The sequence below is a fragment of the Maylandia zebra genome, linkage group LG15 (assembly GCF_041146795.1).
Source record: "Maylandia zebra isolate NMK-2024a linkage group LG15, Mzebra_GT3a, whole genome shotgun sequence".
In the NCBI taxonomy this organism is placed as follows: domain Eukaryota; kingdom Metazoa; phylum Chordata; class Actinopteri; order Cichliformes; family Cichlidae; genus Maylandia; species Maylandia zebra.
The window spans coordinates 37046313-37069041 of record NC_135181.1 but is presented as its reverse complement, the minus strand read 5'-3'; the positions used below and the strand labels follow the sequence as shown (position 1 = coordinate 37069041).

Genomic DNA, 22729 nt, shown 5'->3' with positions numbered 1-22729 from the left:
GTCTTGTGACTGCTGTCTCCAGGTAGAAAACAGGAGTGATACACCTGCTGTCAGGCCTGCAGGTATCAGGCTGTGATGTTCTTCTTTATAGTGGACAGAAATTTTTGGAGTGGCACAAATAATTTGTGTGGCATCTTATTGAATCTAGAAAACCCGATTGTTATGTAAATAGTTTAAAATAGTTGTAAAAAAAAAAAAGAAAAAAAAGAGGGGTAAAAGGTGGCTGCAAATAGCTTTGTTGTTTGCAAAACTTGTGCATATGATTTTTAAAATTGACTATTTATATTTACATTTAAAGTTATGAAATATGTTTCATTAAACATGTTTGTGGTTGTTACAGTAAAAATATAACTTTTTCTACTCAGATTTTAAGTTTTTTGTCTGATTTGAGATCAATTGTGTTAATACAATATGTCAAAATGAAAACATAACTGTAAATTCAGACGAGTGTGGTTGTGCTGAAAAGGATGATACCAAACAAGGCAAAGTAAATAGTTTTTAAAGGTGAAATGTAGATGTAAAATCAAAAGTAGTTAAAAATAGCCAATTATACCCTGCACCCCAGAGGGTTAAAACATTTTTTTTTAAAGTGACACAATAGTTACTTTTCAAGTAATTAATTACTTTTAGAATCTTGTAACTCAGTTACTAATTCAGTTACTTTTTTAAAGAAGTAACTAGTAACTATAATTAATTACTTTTTCAAAGTAATTAAGCCCAACACTGCTGACAATAAATAAATAAATAAATAAATAAATAAATAAATAAATAAATAAATAAAATCCTATAAATTCACACATTTCTCTGTTCCAAACAATAGGACCAACCAAGCCTGTGTCATTATTTGGTCAATAGCAGCTTGAAGCACCCCATTCCCAAAGTCAGGTCAGGAGTACTGTGGCTAACTTCTTTCTGAAAATCCCATGGGCCACACCAAATCTTAAATTATCACTCTAAACAAAATCTATCAGAAAGTTATGCATTTACTTGAAAATGTTATTAAAACCCATAAACAACGCAGGTTGTTAGCTGTTGCCATTGCTACCCAGTTATATGCAAAGAGGTAAGACAAATGTGTGACCTACCTGCTATATCACAAACGAGCCACCTTATATGTTTCAATTAACTTTTCATATAAATAAATACATTAATTTCTAAATATTTACCAGTAGTACATACTTGTGAGTAATTTCAAACTGGATTTCTGATGTACCCACAGTACCTTTGCAACCCACACTTTGGGCATCGCGACCAATAGTAGAATCATGACTGAGGAGAACATTAATGGACCTATGCAGTTCAGACCTTGGGAAGTAGGCTACTTATTAGCTCATGAGGCTCTCTCCAAAGCACTTGAAACTTGTAAATTTTTTATAAATGTACTGTGTGTTTATAGATATTATCCATGCCAGTTTGTGATGTGGATTAAGAAAGGTTGTTTATGCTTGAAGCAAACTGTCACAGTTGGCTGCCCGATTTTGTCGAGCATCTCCTCTGGAACTGACCCAGAATAGGCACAAACATCTCACACAGTATAAGACTCTTCTAATAAAATAATAAGTTCAAGGTACTTAGAGAATGTGCACATTTCCCACTGTAAATGTAGTCCACAACATGTTTCACCTCTTAATCTTTTGAGTTTGCTATATGACGGGTTGCTGTGGACCCCAGGTTTGTGAATGCAATAACTCAAGAATGAGGTAAATGAGGTAACACAGAATTTTCAAATCAATACCATGGTTGTATCTACTGAAAATCTCTGTAAGGCTTAAATCTCAGGGACCTTGACTTCAATTTCAGAGCTCAACTTTTCTAAAGAAAAGAGGATTTTCACATTTATATCGCAGGCATGTCTACTAGGACAGCGGTCCCCAACCTTTTTTGCGCCACGGACTGGTTTTTGCCCGACAATGTTTTCATAGACCGGCCTTTAAGGTGTCGCGGATAAATACAACAAAATAAAACTAGTACCGGTACCGAAAAAAAGAAAATTTATTCATAACACACGTGAAAAGATCAAGGAAAACCGAGTAAACGATAAAAACGATAACAAAATAACACTGAAAACTGATAAAAACCCTGAAAACTATACATTTCACACCTGAGCCTCAACTCTTGCGGCCCGGTACCAAACGACTCACGGACCGGTACCAGTCCGAGGCCCGGGGGTTGGGGACCGCTGTACTAGGAGGCTAAAGGGTAGCACTATATTTTTAAAAAAAAATACTAACAATTAGCTGATGCTTAAAGCTGGTTCATTTAATTAACATCCAATTTGTATCAAATTAGGTCTGATTGAAGGACTGATATGATGGTAAGTTGTCCGCTGCTCCGCTTTGAATATTGGTAAGAACTTGACACAGAGATTACTTAATGGATTTTAAGCAAAATTGTGCCTAAGTTTAAGAACATATTCATCAGTTGTTTTTATTTTTTTAGGCCTTTTTTTTTCTTTTAAATTTTCACAAGAATTGGTAGTTCCCCTAGAGTTTTGGCCACCCTAACAATCAGGTGATTCCCTATGAGCAAGCAATTAGCGACAGTGGGAAAGAAAAACTCCCTTCTAAAAGGAAGAAACCTCGACAGAACCAGGCTCAGAAAGAGACAGCCATCTGCCATGACTGGTTGGGGTGGGGGGAGTGAAAATTTCAAAGAAAAAGAGAAAAGCCAAAGTGATAATTATTGGAGCCGCTTAATTAATTCTTGCAGTGTAATTTGCTGTTAATGGCCTTTTCCAATCCCTGTATATGTTTTTGTTACTTTTGTCCAGGGTTGAAGCAATGCTGGAGATTGATTCTGTGTGATCTTTCTCTTTTCCAACTTGAAGGCTGCTGAGAGACCATGCCAGTGCAGGCCTGGGTTGAAAAAGGGATGGTGGAGATCCTCCGAGGGTGTTATCCGCTGGTTTGGATTCAGGGCCAACATCTGTTTGATTAGGCTGACAAATAAATGTTGTCTATTTTCAGGTTTTTCGCTATCTTCCAGTACTAGTTCTTCAAGGTCATCAAGACACTGGTTTTATGTATCGAATATCCTTGGATTGATAATCTGTCTCATCTTGAAATTGCCTTTCAGTCTTAAATGTCCAGCGCTGTCCATTATCATTGTCTTTTATGAAATAGTAATTGGTGTAGAAGCCAGAGTCTAAAACATGATCTAAAACATGAACAAGTTTGACTTTGATGGGACACTCATCGTGGTCCACAAACATTATGTTTCCAGGTTTGAGGTCAGCATGCACTATTCCCAAAGAACCCAGGTGGGACAGAGCATTTGTGAGCTGATGTAACACTGGCCTCAATTCACTTATTGCGAGACCCTGGTTATTCCAGTCCCGCAGGCTTTGATCGAGGAGTTCAAAATCTAAGCAGATCCGCTGGTGGTCGAGGAAAAAGCCGTTCCATTCCACAATATTGCATCTATCTACATCCAAGCCTTGCAGCTGCTCCAGGATGAAAGTTTCCATTTTTGCCTGTTGCAGAATTTCGTGGTTGCTCTTGTTGACTTTAACCTCCTAGGACCTGGCGTCCACATATGTGGATATCACATTTTGGGTTATTTAGACTAAAATACTCAATTTTGCTCTACAAGGGCCTGATATCCACTTATGAGGACATTATACCGCTACTCTTCTATCAACATTTTAAACGAATATCCTCATATGTGGCTCTCATTTTTCTTGGAAACAAAAATCAGGTAAAAAAAAGATCTTGTAATTCTTTGTTTTTACATTCATCAGGTCCCAATATGCCCAAATATCAAAAATAAATAAAAAATGCATGCCATGGAAGAGTTCGGGTCTTAGGTTAATAGCAACAAGTTTGTTGGGTTGTGTATTGCGACATTTGGTTACAATACCAAAGCTCCCTTCTCCGAGGAAACCCTCTACCTCATAGTAATCTCCCAAAATGGTCCCTTTAGATATTTCAAGGTCATCTGAGCTTAAGGACGAGTTGGCTGACATGGTGAAATGTGTTTGTTTGCTTGGTGAATTGGTGAGAAACGTTTCAAAATTTTTTGGTTTATGTTGCAAAACTCTCGCAAAACTTTTCAAAAGGGTTTTGGTTGCTGTCAGGTCATCGTCAGTTAAGCAGTAAAGTTTAACAGTTTAAAGCTCCTATTTAAGTGTTTAGTGGAATCAAAGATCAAAGCAAGGTTGTGATGATGTTGTGACCTTAAACACAGGAAATAGTGAGGAGAGGTGAAAGAATGGCACGGACAGACAGCTCTCTCTCACGCGTCTGTATTGAGTGAAGGAGGAGGCGCGCATGTGCTGCTGGCTGCAAAACAACAAATAAAACAATAATAAAGGCATGACATGAAATATAAGGAACAGAGATGTACAACTCCAAAACTAATCAAATTTATGATCCACCACAATGACACAAAGAATCAAAGGCATTCCGATGTGTGTGGATGTGCACTTGTGTAATATTGTTCACCCTAAATTTGACCCTAATGAGTTTAATATGAGTGAATTAAAGAAAATGTTAGTTTTGGAGAATTTTGAAATTATGAAACTGAGTCATAAAACTTTCTGTGCATTTGTTTATTTTTTCCTTACACACCCTGTCAAGCTTTTCTCTGTATAGTCATGCCATAGGTTTGGGAGCAAACAAGAAATTGATTAAAATGTTCTCTTTCATTTGAACAATTATCAACTTCATATATATTCAAGCAGTGTTTTTATAGCTTTTTTAACCCTTGCCTCTCTCCTCACTGGGCTATGGAACATGCAAATATCTTTATGTTTAAATTATAACTCCACATTCTAATCTGACATTTCATTCTATACTCAGCGGACCTGTCAAATGTACAAATATGACTGTGGAATTTGTATAAAATTCGATATGTGATTTACATATTTAATCTTTTATGCAAAGTTTTATCAAGATCACTCTTTTCATCCAGGAGGAAATAAGGAACACACATACATAAAATCTTTATAGTATGATGATTACCCTTAGAAAAGTGGTCCAAAGGCATAATGTTGCATAATGATATTTCAGTTTAAACATGGAAAAAAAAGGATATTAATCTCACGCAGATTTGGATGTTGAACTGGAGCAATGATGCTGGGCAAGACTAGTTTTTAGCATCTGTGTATACCTGTGCTGTTAGACCAGCAGAAGAATAAAACTAGGTCTGATTTTAATTCAACAAAGTCTTATTTTATTATGAGTGCAGTCTTAACCACAGCTCCATGGTTTATTGAGCAGCATCCTTCAAGATAAAAGGTTTGGATCTTTGCAAAATCAAACCATGTGCATATATTTTTGAAGTACAAGTAGCATTTTTTTTTTTTTTTTTTTTAAACCAAGTCATATAAAGGACTAAATAAAAAAACAAAAGTAACCAACACGATTAAAAACTTTGCCCTGTTAAAGTATGTGTATTGAGAAGAAACCCCAAATATACAAGTCTCTCCTGAGTGCAAATTTTACAGTACGAGTTATTCAATGTACAAAAGCAATATTGATCCAAACATGACAACAAAATGACTTCATGCAAGAAAGAAAACATGTGGGTAATCAAGACCTTTAACAAAATGTTGTACCTAAGGTGCTGACTATTGAATCTGCATGTTGGAACTAATAAGAAAAACCAGCAGTAAAATTATTAAATGCTTCTGAAAAAAATATATAAAGTAAAGGAGCAAAAACCTGGCACAGCACATCTTTACAGCTAGTTACTCCTAATGCTGTTAATCTGCTAATTGTAATGCTATACACATTCTGGTGGCTTAAATGTTTAACAAAACACTTGATTTTTATTAAAATAAATGTGAACTGCTGAAAAGCAACATTTTTACTAAGCTAGGGAAATCAGTTTGAATATTTTAACAACAGCTGCCTTTACAGAACATTAGAAGTAAGACAAATTAGAGGAACTACTGCTCTGGTGTGCAGATGGTTGTGTAAATACAGCTTGTAGATGCTATACTGCAGTTTTCCTGTTACCAGTCTGTAAAACAGCATGTGATACGACAAATAAAGACTATACCCAGTGCGGGCTGCTGTTAGACTGCACACCTGGAGCGAGGGCGTACACAATCTTGCTCACAACTCGATGTCTAACAGTACTGTGAGTGGCAGCTCTCTCTTTGGCTGAGCTTTCTTCTTCTGTATCCTTTTCAAAACTAGCTGAACTTCTGCTCTCTCCCTCCTCCTGCTGGTTCCAGAGAGAGGACAAGGACTCCAGGGTCGAGTGGAGCTCATCTCGTGCAGACATTACGGTCTGAAGACAGGGAAGCTGCAGGGTTGGGGCCCCAATTCCATCCTTGGAAAGGCCGGTGATCAGCTCGTCAACAGCCTTGGCAGAAGAGGAGATCGTATCTCTGCAGCTTTTGAAGTCTTTTCCTAGGAGGAGGGCACCAGGGACAGACTGGTCAACCATCCTTAAATCTACCAACACTGCTGCCACTGAACTATCAGAAAATAATCTGTAAGAGCTAGTGTTGGCCTTTGCCCATCAACGAAGTACATTAGTGTAAGTGTTTTGACACTGTGAATCAAAAGCTTTACCTCGTAAGGCTGTAGACAGAGATGAATGCAACTGTCTAATGGCTTGGTTCAGCTGGAACAGTTTGGTTGAGGTCGTCCTCAGTTTCTGCAAAAGTAAAGCCAAAGCGTCCTCCTCCCCTTCCTCTGCCTCCTGTGGTTCCGATTCCCTCTCCTGTTTGCAGACATTAGCACTTACACATAATGACAACAAGACTGCAAACAAACAGGACATGCTTGTAACTTCATCTGTTAAATTACATACAAAACACAACAAAGATCCTACTATAATGTGTAGAAATTTACTATTAACTAAATGCAACCAGTTTTGACTCCTGTATTTTGCTTAAGTTATATTTTAACGGGTGAGCAGAATAGATTTTACACAAAAAGTGAAATAAAAGAATTGCAGCCAGTGCCTGAATCACTACAAGTTGAAAATATTTTGGGTTCAAGCCTCTGCTACATTTACCAATAGTGAGAAAAACACCCTGAAAATAGCTTTTGGAGGATATAACTCAGTTTTATTTGACTACAATAACACTGTGGACAGCATAAAGCCCAGCTGCCTACATGTGTCATGTATTGGTTTGAAAAGGTAAAAAGGCCAAAACAAAACCTGCTACTTTGTGTGGCTAAGATAAGGACAAACAAGCCTGTTAGCTGTGACTTATGCCCCTTCATTCAACACATTCATTATGTGAACGATCACCGAGGGATGACCGCAGAGAGATAAGCTTACGGCACACTAAGCTTTACAGGAGCAATAAAGGCTGAGTGGCATCTTTAATGGGGCTGTTGTGGCAGCGAGTCTTAATCCGTAACATTTAAGCCTGTGTCAAGACGGAGGATCGTTTTTAACCTTTACCTACAGGATGCTCAGCTGAGCGTGCACTGTTGTCTTTTTGCTCTGGTTAAACCAAAACAAGTGCCAGGACTTTTGTAATGAAGCTCCACAAAGCAGATAACAAATGCCATTTATTCCCTCCCCCAAGTTTGACACATATTTTTTAATGATTACATTCTTAATAAAAAAAAAAATTAAAAAAAAAGATAATGAAACAATAGAGGCTAAAAAAAAGAAATTTAAGCTGCATTATGTTGTAGATCTGATTGTGAAAAAAACTAAAGGGTTTAGAGAAGGGGTGTCAAACATAAGGCCTGGGGGCAAGAATCGGCCGAGCGAAGACCTGAAACTGGCCCAGTAGAGAGCTTTAGAAAAAAATATGAAGGAGTATGTAAATGTTCAACTTCTAACTGCATTTTCTTAGGTTTTACAGCTTTTCCCATCCACTCCTACTGCCATAAAGTCATTAGTTAAGAGATAAACAATTAAATGACGGGAAAATTACAGTTTTTCCACTTTTGGTGCGCTTGCAGTAAATTAAAAAACAAACATTTATAATTACAGGACAGTCTGTGCAATGAAAAGGAGTTGGACGTCCCTGGTTTAGAGGCTACAGATTGTGATTTTTAATGGATTCTGTTGATGAAACTTACCAAAATATGGCAGTACATGTAGCTCTCCAGAGCACGAGCTAAATCAAGAGTCTTTGATTTAAGGCTCTGGAGGACCTGCGTGTAAAGATGACAGGTATCATGGGTAGCAACTCAATAAGCACTTTAAAAACACACCAGATATAGCATTTCTGTGATATAAATGAGCACAAAAAGGCACGACATTTTAAATAAGTGCGTGATCTCTTACTGAGCTTCTGGGATAGGACAGTTGAGCCTCTCTCAGCATTTCCCTCGTGATGGTGAGGCTCTCCTCCAAGAGAGATCGGACACCCTTACCAGTTCCCTTCATTAGACACGTGACCACTGAAGGCTAACGATTAAAAAAAAACAAAAGGACACAAATGACTTTTTATGACCACATTATTCCAGTCAGTTACCAGAGCTACAAAGAATGACAGATTTCAGATTAATTTTCAAACAAACTTTCACCCTTCCAAGATTAATGGGCAGCAACAATTCCAGTGGAAGCAGTAAGGGTGGACTTGGTTTTAACCACTCACAGCTTCTACATTTCGGCTTAATTTTTGTTAAATAAATAATGACAGTGTGTGGTATCATGTTTTATTATTCATATCAGGTTTATGACCTGTTAAGGACCAGATAATTAATTACATCCCAATACATAAAACCTTAGCATTGGTGCACCGTGTTACCATGGCTGTACCTTACACTCACATTCATACAGTTAATAGTTGTGATGAGGGGGCATGAGTAGAGTGGCCCACAGTGCCCAAACAGAGACCTCCCAGCTAAATTATTGGTGGTCTTACCTTGCCCATAGCCTGGGCGCCCAGTCCCGTGACATTCAATGACATGCCTGTCACTACTGCCATGTGTCCAAGCGCAAGTAAAGTTTTATCCAGGCACTGACTAGTTTTCCTTCGGGCTTCTTTCACCATCGATGTGATCTCAGATTCGCAACCCTGGATGTGAGGGCGGGAGAGGAATGTTTCACTCAGCATCGAGTCGGCACAAACAAACTGATACACAGGTTCAGTTCACATTTATTTAATAGTGAATCAATGCAAGCAAGAGAGCACAACAGCCAACAAAGTCTGAAGGGGCAGTAAATAAATTAAAATGCTAGAAAAAATTAAAAGTAAGGATCGAGAGGGGAAAATTGTGTGTTTAGGTGCTGAGAGTGGCAAGGAATTTAGATTTAGTTTCCATATATTCATGTTCTGTTTGGGGCTTCAAGGTTGAGAATTCCCTCAGCTTTGCCATTTTCATAGACAGAGCTCAAACAGCTCAGAGCTAAGACCCGTCAATCAATGCTCTGCATTTTGATTAGCCACCCGTCTCCAAACTACGCAAAATTGAAAATCATTTGTCAGCTTAGATTTTGCACTCTTTTTGACTCATTCATATACTGCAAATGCCAGAAAACCCAGACATCATGTCAATGCATAGCCTTTAACTTAAAAAAAAAAAAAAGGCTTGATTTGCCTGAACTCAAAATGGGCGGAGTGTAATGATTAGAGAATAATGATACAATCTGCATGTAGGCTGGCTTAGCCTTTTATCGTCACCAAGCAGAAACCTCAGTTTGAAACTTGTGTACTGTCACTTTAACGTGTGATACCTTTGGGTATTTTTTTTCCTCACCTGAATCAACATCTGGAAGAACCCTCCCATCTTCTTGACTTGGCTTTTAAGTTCCTCAGCAATCGTGTAGAGCAGACCGGAGGAGGGTTTAACACTGGCCAACCACTGCATGGTAACAAACACTGCATTCTCTATGGCTGTCGTGGCCTTCACCAACTCAGTTTGTGCCACCAAATTACCCACAAACACTGCAAAAAAGAAACCACCAAAAAGCACCACAATAAAAGTTTGTGCCCAATAAACACCAGGCCACTTTTATGAATGTGGCCTGGTCATACATGCCTTTTGGCTCAGCTCTTACCTTGGCAGAGGACGAATATCCACAAATTATTCTTCTAATCATTACCTATCCATCGGTAGCTATTGATTTACTAATGTCTATGAAGTTGACTGGAACTCACCACTATCCTGGCTGTCATCATCCAGACTGTCGTATAGGTCAGATATAGTTTGGACAGCCATGTAGACCAGGTTTAGATCTGAGATTAACCGATCTGCCATGCTCTCCTCCGACCCTGTAGAACTACGCAGACGGGCCAGTGATTGGCCAACTAGCTCCTTGCAGATGCCAGGCATCCCAGGGTCTGAGATGCTGGAATGGAGGGAGGGGGATTTGGTCACACCCATTAACCCTGGGTCAGACACAGAGAAGAGTGGGTGATGATCATTTGTCACAAAAAGCAAATGTAGTCGAGTGTTTAACAGCTGTAGCACTGAATGCTGCATGCAGGTCTGAAAATTTATATTCATGTAACAATGTCGCATTTTAGAAAGACAACAAGAGGCAGCTTTTCGCCACTCAATTCCACCGACATTTGCCTTTTAAGAACACGACGTTTAATATTTTATGCATATTTACTTGTGTTTCTTACCAGCAGACTGTGAGGAGCCACTGTAGAGGCTCTGAATGGGATGCACCCGGATCTCGTAGAGACGCCCTGAGATCCTTCTGCTCTTCAGCAAACTCCTGCTTCTAAAGCCAAACCAACCAGAAACCCACTTGGTACCGCTGCCAACGTTCAACATTTATACTGACTTTTTCTTTAGACACAGGAGAATAAACTTTACTTGCAAGAGAAACCCAGAGGTGGAAAGGTCAGTAAATAGAGATGATTGTTTAGGCAAAGGTTTATTGGAGTAAAAGAGCAATATGGTGGAGCCCCAGAGCCTGTGCAGTGTTTCATTTGGCTGTGCCTAGTGGTAGTTTGGGAACACCAGGACTGCTTGACAAGAATAACCACAATGTGAGGGGGAATATATTCTGCATGTACAGCAGGTGCTGTGTGTGTGTGTGTGTGTCCTCCATACCGCTCCCAAACAAACACCTTGGCCTGACCTGCATGCGAAAATTAATAAACACAAGAAATACACCAAAGAGGGGAATATTTTTGGGTAGAAAGTTTTCAGGAAAAGAGAGAAAACAGGACTGTTTAACTATCAAGAAATATGTGCCAGGTTGTAAATCACAATGTTGGAAACTGGGAGGGCTGTGAAAATAACTCAAGTATTCCAAATTTACTTGAAGTATTTACCATCACTCAACTTTCCACATACGAAAAGTAAAACATTTTTTTTAAAAAGGGAACTGTTTTTGTGGCACGCTTTGTGTCCACAGAGAGAGGGTCAATGCAAATCAGTGCAAAAATGCTCACGTCTATTTTTTCCTTCCTAAAAGCTCTGATGAAGATGAAATTTAAGGTACACTGACACACACACCCTTCCCTAAGGGACAAGCAGTGTTTTTAAAAACTTTCCCACCTCCATATTTAATCTTATGTAAATGTAAGATGCTAGGAAGAAGGATTTATGGATAGGAGGAGCTGGATAATTACCTTCGTCGAGAAAAGGAGGCAGCGGAGGAAGAAGAGGCTGATATATCTTGCTCCCACTCATCATCGGGGTCGTAAAACACATTGTCATCTTTAGAGCTGGAATCCCCCTGTGGTGAATAAACTCCTGATGACATGTCCACTCTCATTTACTCAGCTTAATGAGAAAAGCATCGCAAAGTGAGGCAGCATCCCTCTGTCGGGCATAAAACAATCCATTCTGGACTATAAATGAGGTCAAACACTTAGGAAATTTGCAAGTGACTGGAGCTGATGTCAGGCTCTGAATTTGCAAAACAAGGAAGAGTCGTGCAGGCTGAACAGGTGTGCTATGTCTTACTAGAACACAGGTTAATGTGAGAAAGACATGATAGCAAAAAAAGGTTATGAATTTGAACGCAGAATTGATCCCAGACTTACCCATTCGAGCTCCCTCATGGCAGCAATGTTATTTTGGAACTTTTCCAGACACCAGAAAGTGGCAATTCCCAGCTTTGTGTTTTGAACTCGCACCTGCAGCACACCACCGCACTTCTCATTCTCCGAGCTCTCATGTCTAAAACAGGAGAGTAAAGTCAATAAAAATAATAAGGTCAAAGGTTAACAGCAGCCACGTGTTCATTTACAGCTGTATTTTAGGGAGTAGCTAAATACAAAGACTGGATATAGGTTTACATGCTTTTACTTTTTTTTTTTTTTTAATGCCACTGGTTTCTTCATCATTTTTGTGTTTACATGATGCATAATAAAAAAATATCTGCGACTTTTGCCCATCCTTTCTTTCCTACCTGCTGAACACTGTGTGTTTCTTCAGTTTAGCACTGATTTTATTGGCTTCCTCAATCATCAAGGACAACTTCATGGCATCCCACTGTGGAGAGACTGCGACAGAGAAATGAAACATTACCTTCAACTAGGACTGGGCGATATATATCGAGTTTTTAAATATATTGAAATATTTTTATATGATATATGAGATGTGATAATATTGTTTATATCGATATAGTCTATGTTATGTTATAATTATACTTGTGGTGCCTCTCTTTCGTCCACTTTTGTCTCCACGCAACGTTACTCTGCCTCTCTCTACTTCACTGAACACAACTCCCCCTCCCCTATCGCTTCACCTGCAGGCAACAACAAGATCAGCTATCAAAGAGGAGCTGGTCGGTAAAAAGAAAACATTTGGAGATTACTATTTTACTGCTGGTAGCAGTAATCTCGTTAGAATGACGTTAACGCCATAACTGCATTAATGCGGCAAATCTCCGTTAATGAGTTACCGCGGATCGCCCCGAGCATGGGGCTGGATGGCATCAACGTGTTAACGAGCTAACAGCTCTCACACGTTGACGCCATGCAGCCCCATGCACGGGGGCTGCACGGCCTAAAATTCTTTCATTTTCTCAAAACTCGACAGTGCACCTTATGTATGAGTTCTGGTTGTGCTTACTGATCGCGAACCGCTTTTATGTGTTACATTACGGCTACCGTAGTCAGGAGCCTCGTGGAGTACTACGTACTGTACTTCAACGTAATATTACCGTATTGTGTGCGTTTAAGGACCACAAATGGCACCTGTTCATAGACGTGGTTACAACAAGGATTTCAAACTCCAGGCTGTCAGTCACGCAGTAGAACTTGGGAACAGAGCAGATGCGAAATTTGTCTTTGTTATTATGCTCAGGGTCTGTTAGTTTACATTTTGACTGCACAATTGTGAGCTTTTTGTTATGCACAAAAACAACATTGTTTTATTTTATTTATGGAGCATTATTATTTAATAAATGCTGATAATTTATTTCTGAGTAATTTTTTCATGTACATCTACGCTGTATGTTAATAAAAGTGCCAGTGTGAGATCTGGGACACAGTGTGACTAAGAACTCTCTTTTTGTTGTTACTTTATGGCTTTAAAAAAATATCGAGATATATATCGCCATCCAGCTAAAGAATATCGAGATATGAATTTTTGGTCATATCGCCCAGTCCTACCTTCAACTAATAGCCCAGAGTTAAATATCATTTGGCTCAGATGATCTTTACTTAGCAGTACAAGACAGTACACAGCAGGGATTCACTGTAAAAAGGAACAGTTGAAATAAGCTACTCACTGGCTATTGCACTCATTTCCACCAACAATTCTCAAAGACCTTATAAGGAATTACAGTAAGATGCAGATCGCTGTGCTCCACATTCTACCAATTAGGGTTGAGAGGCTCATAAACTCCGACATTGCATCCATTCATCTAATATGATCCTCGTACAAACAAATGAACAGAATAAGAGGGCAGCATAATGGTCAGACTCCCCAACACTCCTTACCAAAAAGTCATTTTAACGCAACATTGTCTCGAGTCAAATAAAACCATTGGCTATAAAAGGAGCATCTTAGAGGGGCTTAGAAAATAAGATGGGCAGAGGTTCAACTATCTGCTCCTGTGTCTAATGTTTGTAAAAAAGAAAAACCAACAAATATACTATTATTATAAGACTCCAGGAACCTGAAGAAATATGTGCACAAGGGACAAGGCCAAAGATTAATGCTGAACACCTGTGATCGTCAGGTCTTCAGGCAGCACTGCATTAAAAACAGGCACGATTCAGTCATGGAAATCATTGTCTGTAAACACTGTATGCTGTGTCAAAGAAGAAGCTAACGGCAGTGGGCCAAAGCTCTTCTAAAATGGTCCGAGGCAAAGTGGAAAACTGTTCTGTGGTTAGACAAATTGAAATTTGAAGTTCTTTTAGATAAATGTGGAAACCATTTCTAAACTAGTCTAAAGAGGAGACAGACCATCTGGCTAGTCATCGCCGCCTAGTTCAAAAGCCTGCATCTCTAATAATATGGAGGCCCATTAGTGCTTTACATATTTACTAAGGATTATATGCCTTCAGTGTACGTTGATATAGTGGCAAACAGCTTTTCTCTAATGCTTCTGCTGCTCAGGACAACTCTGCTTACACGATGTGATCCTTACTCCCAAACACGTTCAGTGTTGACTTAACTCTTACCATGTTGGGGCGTATGGTTTTCCCTCAAAGCTCTTTTCTTCTGAATCTCCTCCAGCTCCTTGCCAATCTTTTTCTTTTCCGCCTCCAGGGCCTCGACAATCCTCGCTTGGCGCACACGATGCTCTTCCATAGCCTTGAGTGAGTCATGGTAATGTAAACAACATTAAAAACCATCAGGGTAAAACATTCCGCCTGAAGCCAAGCTCCACGGTGGCTCAAAACGCATCCCAAATGGTTAAACATAAAGCCCAGAGTCAGCATATTTGCTAATGCTCATACATAACATCAGAAAACATGAGGATGAGCGAACAAAAGAGGTGATATAATTAATGAATATAGATTTCCTGTATGCCTACTTCCAGAAAAGCGAGAAGATGACTGCTTGAAAATATCACACATTTCGCCCACCTACTCCCTCCCGCCTACAGTCATAGGGGAAATAAAAGAAAAGGCAACAGTCTCTTTCTGGAAAACCTGATGGTACGGCGCACATTCCTGAGCTATTTTCACTTTCATCCATAAAAAAAATGCCATCAAAAAGTGATTGTTCAAAGTCCTGTTTAATTTTGCCCAATTCCCCTGCAAGGCCGTCTCCACCTGTACCTCATAATGTAGCACCTGAGATCCAAAGGGTTGCAAACACACAAAACCTTCACACAGGAGGCTTCCCATAAAGGCCGACTGGCCAAATGTAAATTGGGTGTGTAAAATATATATATTTTTTTTATTTTTTATTTTTTAAACATGTGCACAAATCAAAATAATCTAGCCCATCCTGTTTTTGTCATTTCCTTAATTTAATCAAAAATCCTAACCTGGGTCTCCATGTGGATACGGAGACGTTTCCTCTGGACATCCACCTCCTGCTCCAACTCCAGCTTGGCAGTTTTGAGCTCTGCCATCTGGCTGGCAACCCTCTGCTTCTCTAACTCCTGTTGGCGCTTCCGCTCATTCTCCTCATTCTGAAGGAACGAAATGCTGGCATTTATCTGCAGTTTGCATAATCTGACAGGGTATGAGAGCGTGCAAAACTCTACTACGTTTAAAGGTTCTTTAAAAATGCACAAGTGTTAAGAAAATACACCTAGCAATTTCAATTTGAGGTTTTAGTTTACAATATTACAGTAAATGAAAATTACAGACTGTCAATAATCTAATACAGGGTTACAATAATAAATGACTGATGATATCATCCAACTGGCCTATTTCTAGATTTTAAAAAAAGAAGAAGAGAAAGTCTTGTATACCAGCTCTCTCTCCAAGGCTCGGATCTTTTCTTCATAGAGCACCTTCTGGTCAGAAAGCTCTTTCTGAGCCACTTCTTTTGCCATCTGGATTCCTTGCATCATCTCCTGCTTTGCTTTAAGATGGGCTTCTTCAATTTCTGCCTCAAGCCTGAGAAACACAAAAATGGGAATTCAGATTTTGAGAGTATGGAATAACATTTTACAGAAAAGCCTCAGTCTGGCCGATTTTCCCTCCACTCACAGCGCTCTTTGAGCTGCAAGGAGCTCGTTTTTAGCAAATTCGAAATCTTTATGACCGTCGCCTTCGCCTGTCCAGCATGACGCTCTCTTCCCAGACTGCACCTCTGCTGGGTGATTAAAGCGGAAGTAGTGATCTCCTCCAAGAATCACCCTGTCGCCCTAGAAGCCGGACAAGAGACACAGATCCAGAGAGAAACCATTTATGAAACGCTTTGGGCCTTGCGTGGACAGACCGTTCCGTTTGATTTACAGAGAGTAACAAAATGAAGCGATAGACGGACAAAAAAGTTAGAACTTGCTGCTTTACTTACATGGTGTAGGACTGTGGATTCAGAGATGAGGTTCCCATTAACAAAAGTCTTGGCGTTTTCCATCGGAATGATGCTGACAGTATCGTGTATGTTGGATATAACACTGAAAAAATATATATATAAAGAAAATAAAAACTATTTTAGGTGAAATGCAAAAAAAGTGGCCAAATATCTTCGTAGGGCTACATATTCCTTGGTTATATCCATCTTGATGCAGGTATTCCACCTGACTGAACAATATGCTACTGTTTTCACCCCTCTCTGAGGAGTTGGTCTTACCAGTGCTGGTCAGCAATGAGGGCGCCAGTCAACTGGATATCGTGGCTGGAGTTGGACTTGCCCACCGTAGTGCGACCCTCTTTGATCATGTAGAGAAGCATCTCGGACAGCTGAGGGTCCTCATTCAGATTCACGAGGTTGGGAAGACGGTTGTCCACTTTGAAGGTCACTCCTGCTTTCTGATCACACAGACCAAAAATTATTTATAGAGGGGGGGGTTCATCTCCTTTGTTTTCAGCTTCTTCTTTAACAACATTAGTGTTTGAACACGAGCATGGTGGGTGCAGAATGATAGAGAGAGTAGACTAATAAAATGAAGGTTACACCGAAAAAAGAAATTACCTGCAACTCTTTGGTCTCTTCACGCTTGCGAATTTCTGCTTGCTCAAGTTTCTCCCTCCACGCCCTGCCGGAAAATTTGGAAAAAAAAAAAAATAATAATAATTTATAACCAAAAGCAAAAATGACATAAGAACAAATTCTACCACTAACATCACCCACTGCTAAGTAAACCCCAAGTCATATATTGATATCAGCATTTATAATGGCCGATAAATAAAAAGGTTTTAAAGAAGAGATGGGAGAAACACCCTTCAACCAAGTTAAGAGGGTTGACGTTGCTTAGTTCATCCACCAGAGGGCACTCTGCAGCTTTCCACTTGAGAACACAAGTGTTTAGAAAGCAGCAAAAATAACCAGCTGATCAAAGCAGAGCATAATTTCCATCATTTCCTTCAGGATTAATAAAGTATTTCTGATTCTGATAAATGAGTAGCGCACAACTTCCTGTGATAATAAATCCTGATTATATTGAAAGAGCATTGTCATAATATCTAAATAACCACACATAACAAATATTTTATTTAAAATTTCTATATTAGTTGGGCTCTACTTAACATCTTTGTCATGCTAAAAATGTCTGATTTTTATTTCTAATATCAGAATGTTGAATGTTTTAGCCTAATAAAAATATACACTGGAAAGAAGTAAATCTTTCTGTTATTAGAACTCAATAACAAACTGTATGTATCAAGACTGCACAAATACACAGAAACATATAGATCACTGTAAATATACTATTACTTTGTGTGAGTGTGAAGAATAACTTTAAAACTAGCTTTCATTTGACCCCCTCCACTGCAAAAAGAGAACTGTTCATTTGAGGATTCAGTAGGATTATAGCAGTAATGCTGACCGATTGGCCTCAATCATTTCCCTCTCTTGCTGACAGAGTTTATTCTTCAAGGTGGAGATCTCCTGCTGGAAGAGCCTCACTCTCTCTGGTTCGACGCCCTGGGAGCTCATCTGGGCTGCTAGCAGCTTCTCCACCTCTGCCTTTAGCTCTGAAACACACAAAATTCATCCAGATTGTTTCCTACTGAGAAAACTGTTGCAGCAAGATTATGTAAATGTGCAGATATGATGCCACTTTAGAGAGGAATATTCAGATTTGGTCAGCAAACTGCTCGATACTGTCCCTCACTGAAGTTGACTGGTTTGTCTGTCTGAGTCACATTCACTTTGAGCATCTCCCGCTGACAGGCATCGTGAATGAAATCCACAGCAAGAGCTCCCCTTAGTGCTAAAAACGTCAAACAGCAGCGCTATCATCTTATGGAAAAATAATACTTGCATGACAGTTAGCCGCCATGTGCAACTGACAGTGCATAAATATGGCCTGGAGGCAAGGTTAGGGCCAGGCTTTAATTTCAACTGGATAGCGCAAGAGCTGGTGATGGATAAACGGGCCGACAGGCGGGAGGGTGAGTGGTAAAGGAGGAGAGCGAAAGCGATCGGGAGCGAGTGCCTAACAGGAACACAATCACATATAAAGAAAAACACAGGGATGAACAAAAGAGAGAGAGGAAAAAGGCTGATGAAGGAGGAGCTGAAGGACAGACATGAAAATATTTATATGTGTGTGTGTGAGAGAGAGTTCTTACAGTCCAAAAATACTGACTACACCTGTGAAGCTACTCTGTGGTTTTGGTTGTAAAAAAGGAAATACAGGTGTGGCTTTGTGTGTTGAAAGGCAGATGTTCAGGTTTACAAAGAACTACAGGGGAAAAAAGGAAAAAGAATCTCTCATATAAAAATGACTTTCCCTCCCTCTCTTTTTTTAGTTTATAAGGTGACCAAGGATTTGTCCAGGCTCACATGTCAAACCAACACAGTAAGTGTGCCTGAAACCCTGCTTTAGACATAAGGCTTATAAATAGATACCTTTTGTCTACAGTATACAAATTTTTAAGCATGTTATGGATGTCTGACCTCTGATGAGCTTGGCATTGGTGTCCTCATTGACCTTGGCCACATTTATGATTGTGCGGGCTTGCTGGGCATAGCGTAGAGTGCTCAGGCTCTCCTCCACGTTGCTGCCCGCCGGGCTCAGCGTAGCGATCATGGCCGTCTTAGAGTTACCGCCGAGGCTCTCCTTCAACAGCCTGCAGGTGACAATTAGAGGAGAACCGTCACTGTGATTGCTGACAAACAAACAAATACAAATAAAGAAATTGTGCACAAGCACACTGTTCCCTCACCATGTAAGGACAGAGTCTCTGTACGGTATGAAGACTTTCTTCTTGGTCAGCGCTTGTTCTGATAAGGCAGAGATGACCTTTCCGAGCGTCAGCAGTGATTTGTTGATGCTGGCGCCCTCCTATAAAGACATCGTTTTGAATAAAATAAGCATAGAAAAATTAATGAACAGGCCAACAATGCAAAGAAACCAGAGCCTTCTGAGACAAGAGACTGTACTCTGATTTGTGAATGATAAAATTATATACCGTGGTTCACCTAAAAGTCTCCATCTCCAATCTCCAACAAGCAATGATTAACTGCTTAATGACTTAACCACACATGGTAGTTAACATGTGCTCACCCTGAGTCGGTCTCCACTGGTCTGGGCAGAGTGGCAGCGTTCGCTGCCTGCCAGATCGATCAAGTTGATCCTGCTGGTGATACTGTGGTCATGTTCCTCGCCTTCCACAAGCTCAGTCTGCACACACAAACACAAATGGACTCACAGGCACTTAATGTAAGCACGATTCATCCGCTCCCCCGTGCTAACGTATTTTTTTACATAAAAACTCAAAGAGGGAAAAGAGGTGTAAATACACAGTGAAGACAGTACCTTAGTCTGGGTCATGACCAAGGTGAAGACAGAGTGAGATCTGGAGCTCTTGTCATTCATTCCTGTGGCTGCTGTGGCTCTCTGCTTATTGCCGAGCTCCAGCCAGCCCTAAAGAAGAAGAAAAAAGTACTTTAAATTATTATTGATTCTCTGTGTGAAATCTCACTTGAAGATATTCATTTCCATGACAAGCCTTTCAGATTCGGTTAACAGGCTTTTTGTCTGCTTGACAGTGAAGACCTAGCTTGTTCTTGAAAGCACCCACTAATAAAAAGACAACTGGTTCATCTTACCTGAACATCATTGTAAGAGCGCACCACATTCCTGTGAAGAAACAGCAAGCTGAGCAATTCTGAAAAAGGTACCATCCAAGAATGTTCAAGCTTTCAGCGAATAAAGAGAGAAAGACGAGATTTTCTTACGCTGAGAGCTCAGCGACATAAGGCCCGTGGACCGGATGCTCTCTCACCCTCAGCTGGAAAACAAATCCAAACAAAGGTTTTCTACATTTTCCCCCCCTGTGTTAAGTCAACCACAGTGGCAAGTTAGCAATAAAAACATGTGGCAGGGATGAGTGTCACTAAACAGCAAACTACTCACGGGCATCGTCCTCTGGTTTGGTTCTTCTCTGGTCACCAGCAGGTCATGGATCTTCTCATTGTACACTTCAAAGTAGCTCATCTCTACATGACATTTGACCTGAGATTCAAAAGGGACCCAAAACAGATCATTTAATTATTTTTCAGATAAAAATGAAATTGGAATAGAAATGTAAAAAAACAAAGAGAGAGCTTACCTCTTCACTTTTTATTGAGGCCAGTTTAGAAAAAAGCTCATGGCAGAATTTTGGGATCACCCCTACCTCCTCCTCAAAACCCATCATCCTGCAAAACAATCAGTCTTAACACATCAAAGTGACAGATTACAGTACAAAAGTAAAAAACAAAACAAAACAAATGACCACATAAGTGAGAACACTGATGTAAATGAAAAGTGAGTCCACTCACGTGTATGATTTACCAGAACCTGTCTGGCCATAGGCAAACAAGCAGGTGTTAAATCCTTCAAAGGCCCTCAGCAGCAGAGGTTTGGCCAGCGTCTCATACACGGTCTGCTGGCAGGCAAAGTTGGAGTCACTGGCATCCACTGAGCAGAAAGAGAAGTCGTAGGTGAAGGAGTAGCTCTGTTTGGACTCTGGATGCTGGACCACAGTCTCCTGGCCATTCATGAAGATGACCTGTGAGGACTTCTCAGCTTTCTCCCTGTAATAGAGCAGAACAAAAAACTTCAGAGATGTGTTGTTTGTCTTTCTTTAAACAAGTAGCATGCCAGTGTTTTATACACAGATTCCAGAACCAGACTTTAATATACTGACAAGGGGGCCTGCTTCTCAGTCACCCAGCAGTTAAACACTAACCTGGCACTGAAGGGGCGGACACGCACAGCCACCGTAACAGCACTGTTTTCCATTTTTAGTAAGTCCTGCTGCTTCAGACCTTCACTGGTACTGGGCAGGACCTGTTCAGGAGGAGCAGGATCGGATGTCCTGACCTGGGTCACGTCTCCCTTTTGGTTCGAGGTCTTTGTCTTTATCACCTGCAGCGTCGTGTCAGGTCTTCGCACACCTGAGGTCGTCTTGCTGATCCGAGGAGCCGGGAAGGGTTTAGTGTTTTCGGCTTGCTGTGCTCGGGGTTTGGGCCTTTCCAGACTGGCAGATTTGACCAACGCTGGCTTGGGAGCTTCTTTCCCTGCCAGTCTCTCAAACACGTCTCGTTTGGCAGCGATTCTCTCAAACGGGGTCTTTCTGGTCGGCGTTTTAAAGGTATGGGTCTCGTCTGTGTTTCTACTTGAAGATGAAGAAGAGGAGGAGGTTTTGTTCTGCGCAAACCTCCCTTGTGTTTGCACATGAGTCGCAGTTTCTCTTAAGCTCATTGACCTGAATAAACCAGGTGTCCTCCCGTTTGGTTCACCGAGAACTTTGGGCGTTGACTGCAGGCCACCAGGCTGCCCACGTCCGCTCTTGTCCATGGAGGGAGTCCTGGTCCTGCGCTGCAGAGTCAGTCTCTTCTCCGGAGCTGCTGTGGTGCTTTGGCTGCTGTCTGTCATCGTTTGTTCAGCCGTTTCGGCCCCGGTCTTCCTCTTTGACCGTCTTTGTAGGGTGAGCCGGGCTCGGTAAGGGGTCTGCTGCCCGCTGCCACTCTTTGACAGGGCAGAGACGACATACGTCCTGTTCACCGGACGGCTTTTATCTGATGACCTGCTGTCTTCACATGCAGACTCCCCTGATGCGGTCACACTTTTGCCCAGCGTCGTGTCGGCTATCTTTCGCTCTCGGCAGGGTGTCCTGGACGTTGATGTTGACAGCAGATTGTCGTAATAAGCGGTGTGTTTCCGCCCTTGTACGCTAAATATCGACATGGCTGTGGACTGTTAGAAACCTAAACGGTGTAATTACGAGACAGGCGAGTTAACGGCAGATGCACTTTACACATTTAAAAACCACGTAAATTGGACGTAAGTATGACTCCATATGTTAGTTAAAGGAAAATAAAAATCCATTCGAATAAATTATTACTTGCACTTGCGGAAAAAAAACTTCTTTTGTTTATGTTCGCCTGCTCGCTTCCGCCTCTACCCGCTTCAATTTCAAATCGTCACCGTCACTGGCAGCTGATTGGCTGGATTCTCTGAAAGTGCTACGTCACGTCATGGTCGCGACCTGTAGGCACTTTATGATACCGCTAGATGGCAGCACAATACCGAGCCACAATAAGTAAACTGTGAACGATAGTCATCTCTGAGATTGCGTACCAGTGGAAAAAATGTGCTAGTCATAAGTTCCCATCTAAATTTAGTCCTTTACCGTTAAAATAAACGAAATGTCTCAAACTCCCTAACATCTACTGCGGAAGACAGTGAGATATAAATAAAACATCCAGAGAAACTTTGAGAAAAACTTACCTTTTAGTTGGAATAATATATGAGAATAAAATCAGACTGATTAAAGTTTGTACAAATGGCAGGGTGCGTTCAGTGCCTTGCTCAAAAG

The 22729-nt window shown here is 40.6% G+C and overlaps 1 protein-coding gene across 1 annotated transcript; it reads right to left on the bottom strand.

Annotated features, from left to right (window-relative positions):
* Positions 1–5146: 5146 nt before the first annotated feature.
* Positions 5147–22337, bottom strand: LOC101466174 (kinesin-like protein KIF14). The gene is made up of 29 exons (XM_004562000.3): positions 21098–22337; positions 20688–20942; positions 20477–20564; positions 20281–20379; positions 20103–20155; positions 19974–20004; positions 19681–19788; positions 19429–19545; positions 19088–19206; positions 18819–18991; positions 17743–17890; positions 16890–16953; positions 16548–16726; positions 16269–16371; positions 15959–16116; positions 15718–15865; positions 15286–15432; positions 14471–14603; positions 12244–12337; positions 11876–12011; positions 11459–11565; positions 10499–10599; positions 10028–10258; positions 9627–9814; positions 8792–8944; positions 8209–8331; positions 8001–8075; positions 6525–6675; positions 5147–6359 (listed from the first exon to the last, which is right to left on the bottom strand). The coding sequence occupies exons 1-29, from the start codon at positions 22096–22098 to the stop codon at positions 5998–6000; spliced, it is 4845 nt and encodes a 1614-aa protein (XP_004562057.3). The 5' UTR covers positions 22099–22337; the 3' UTR covers positions 5147–5997.
* Between the last annotated feature and the right edge of the window lie 392 nt (positions 22338–22729).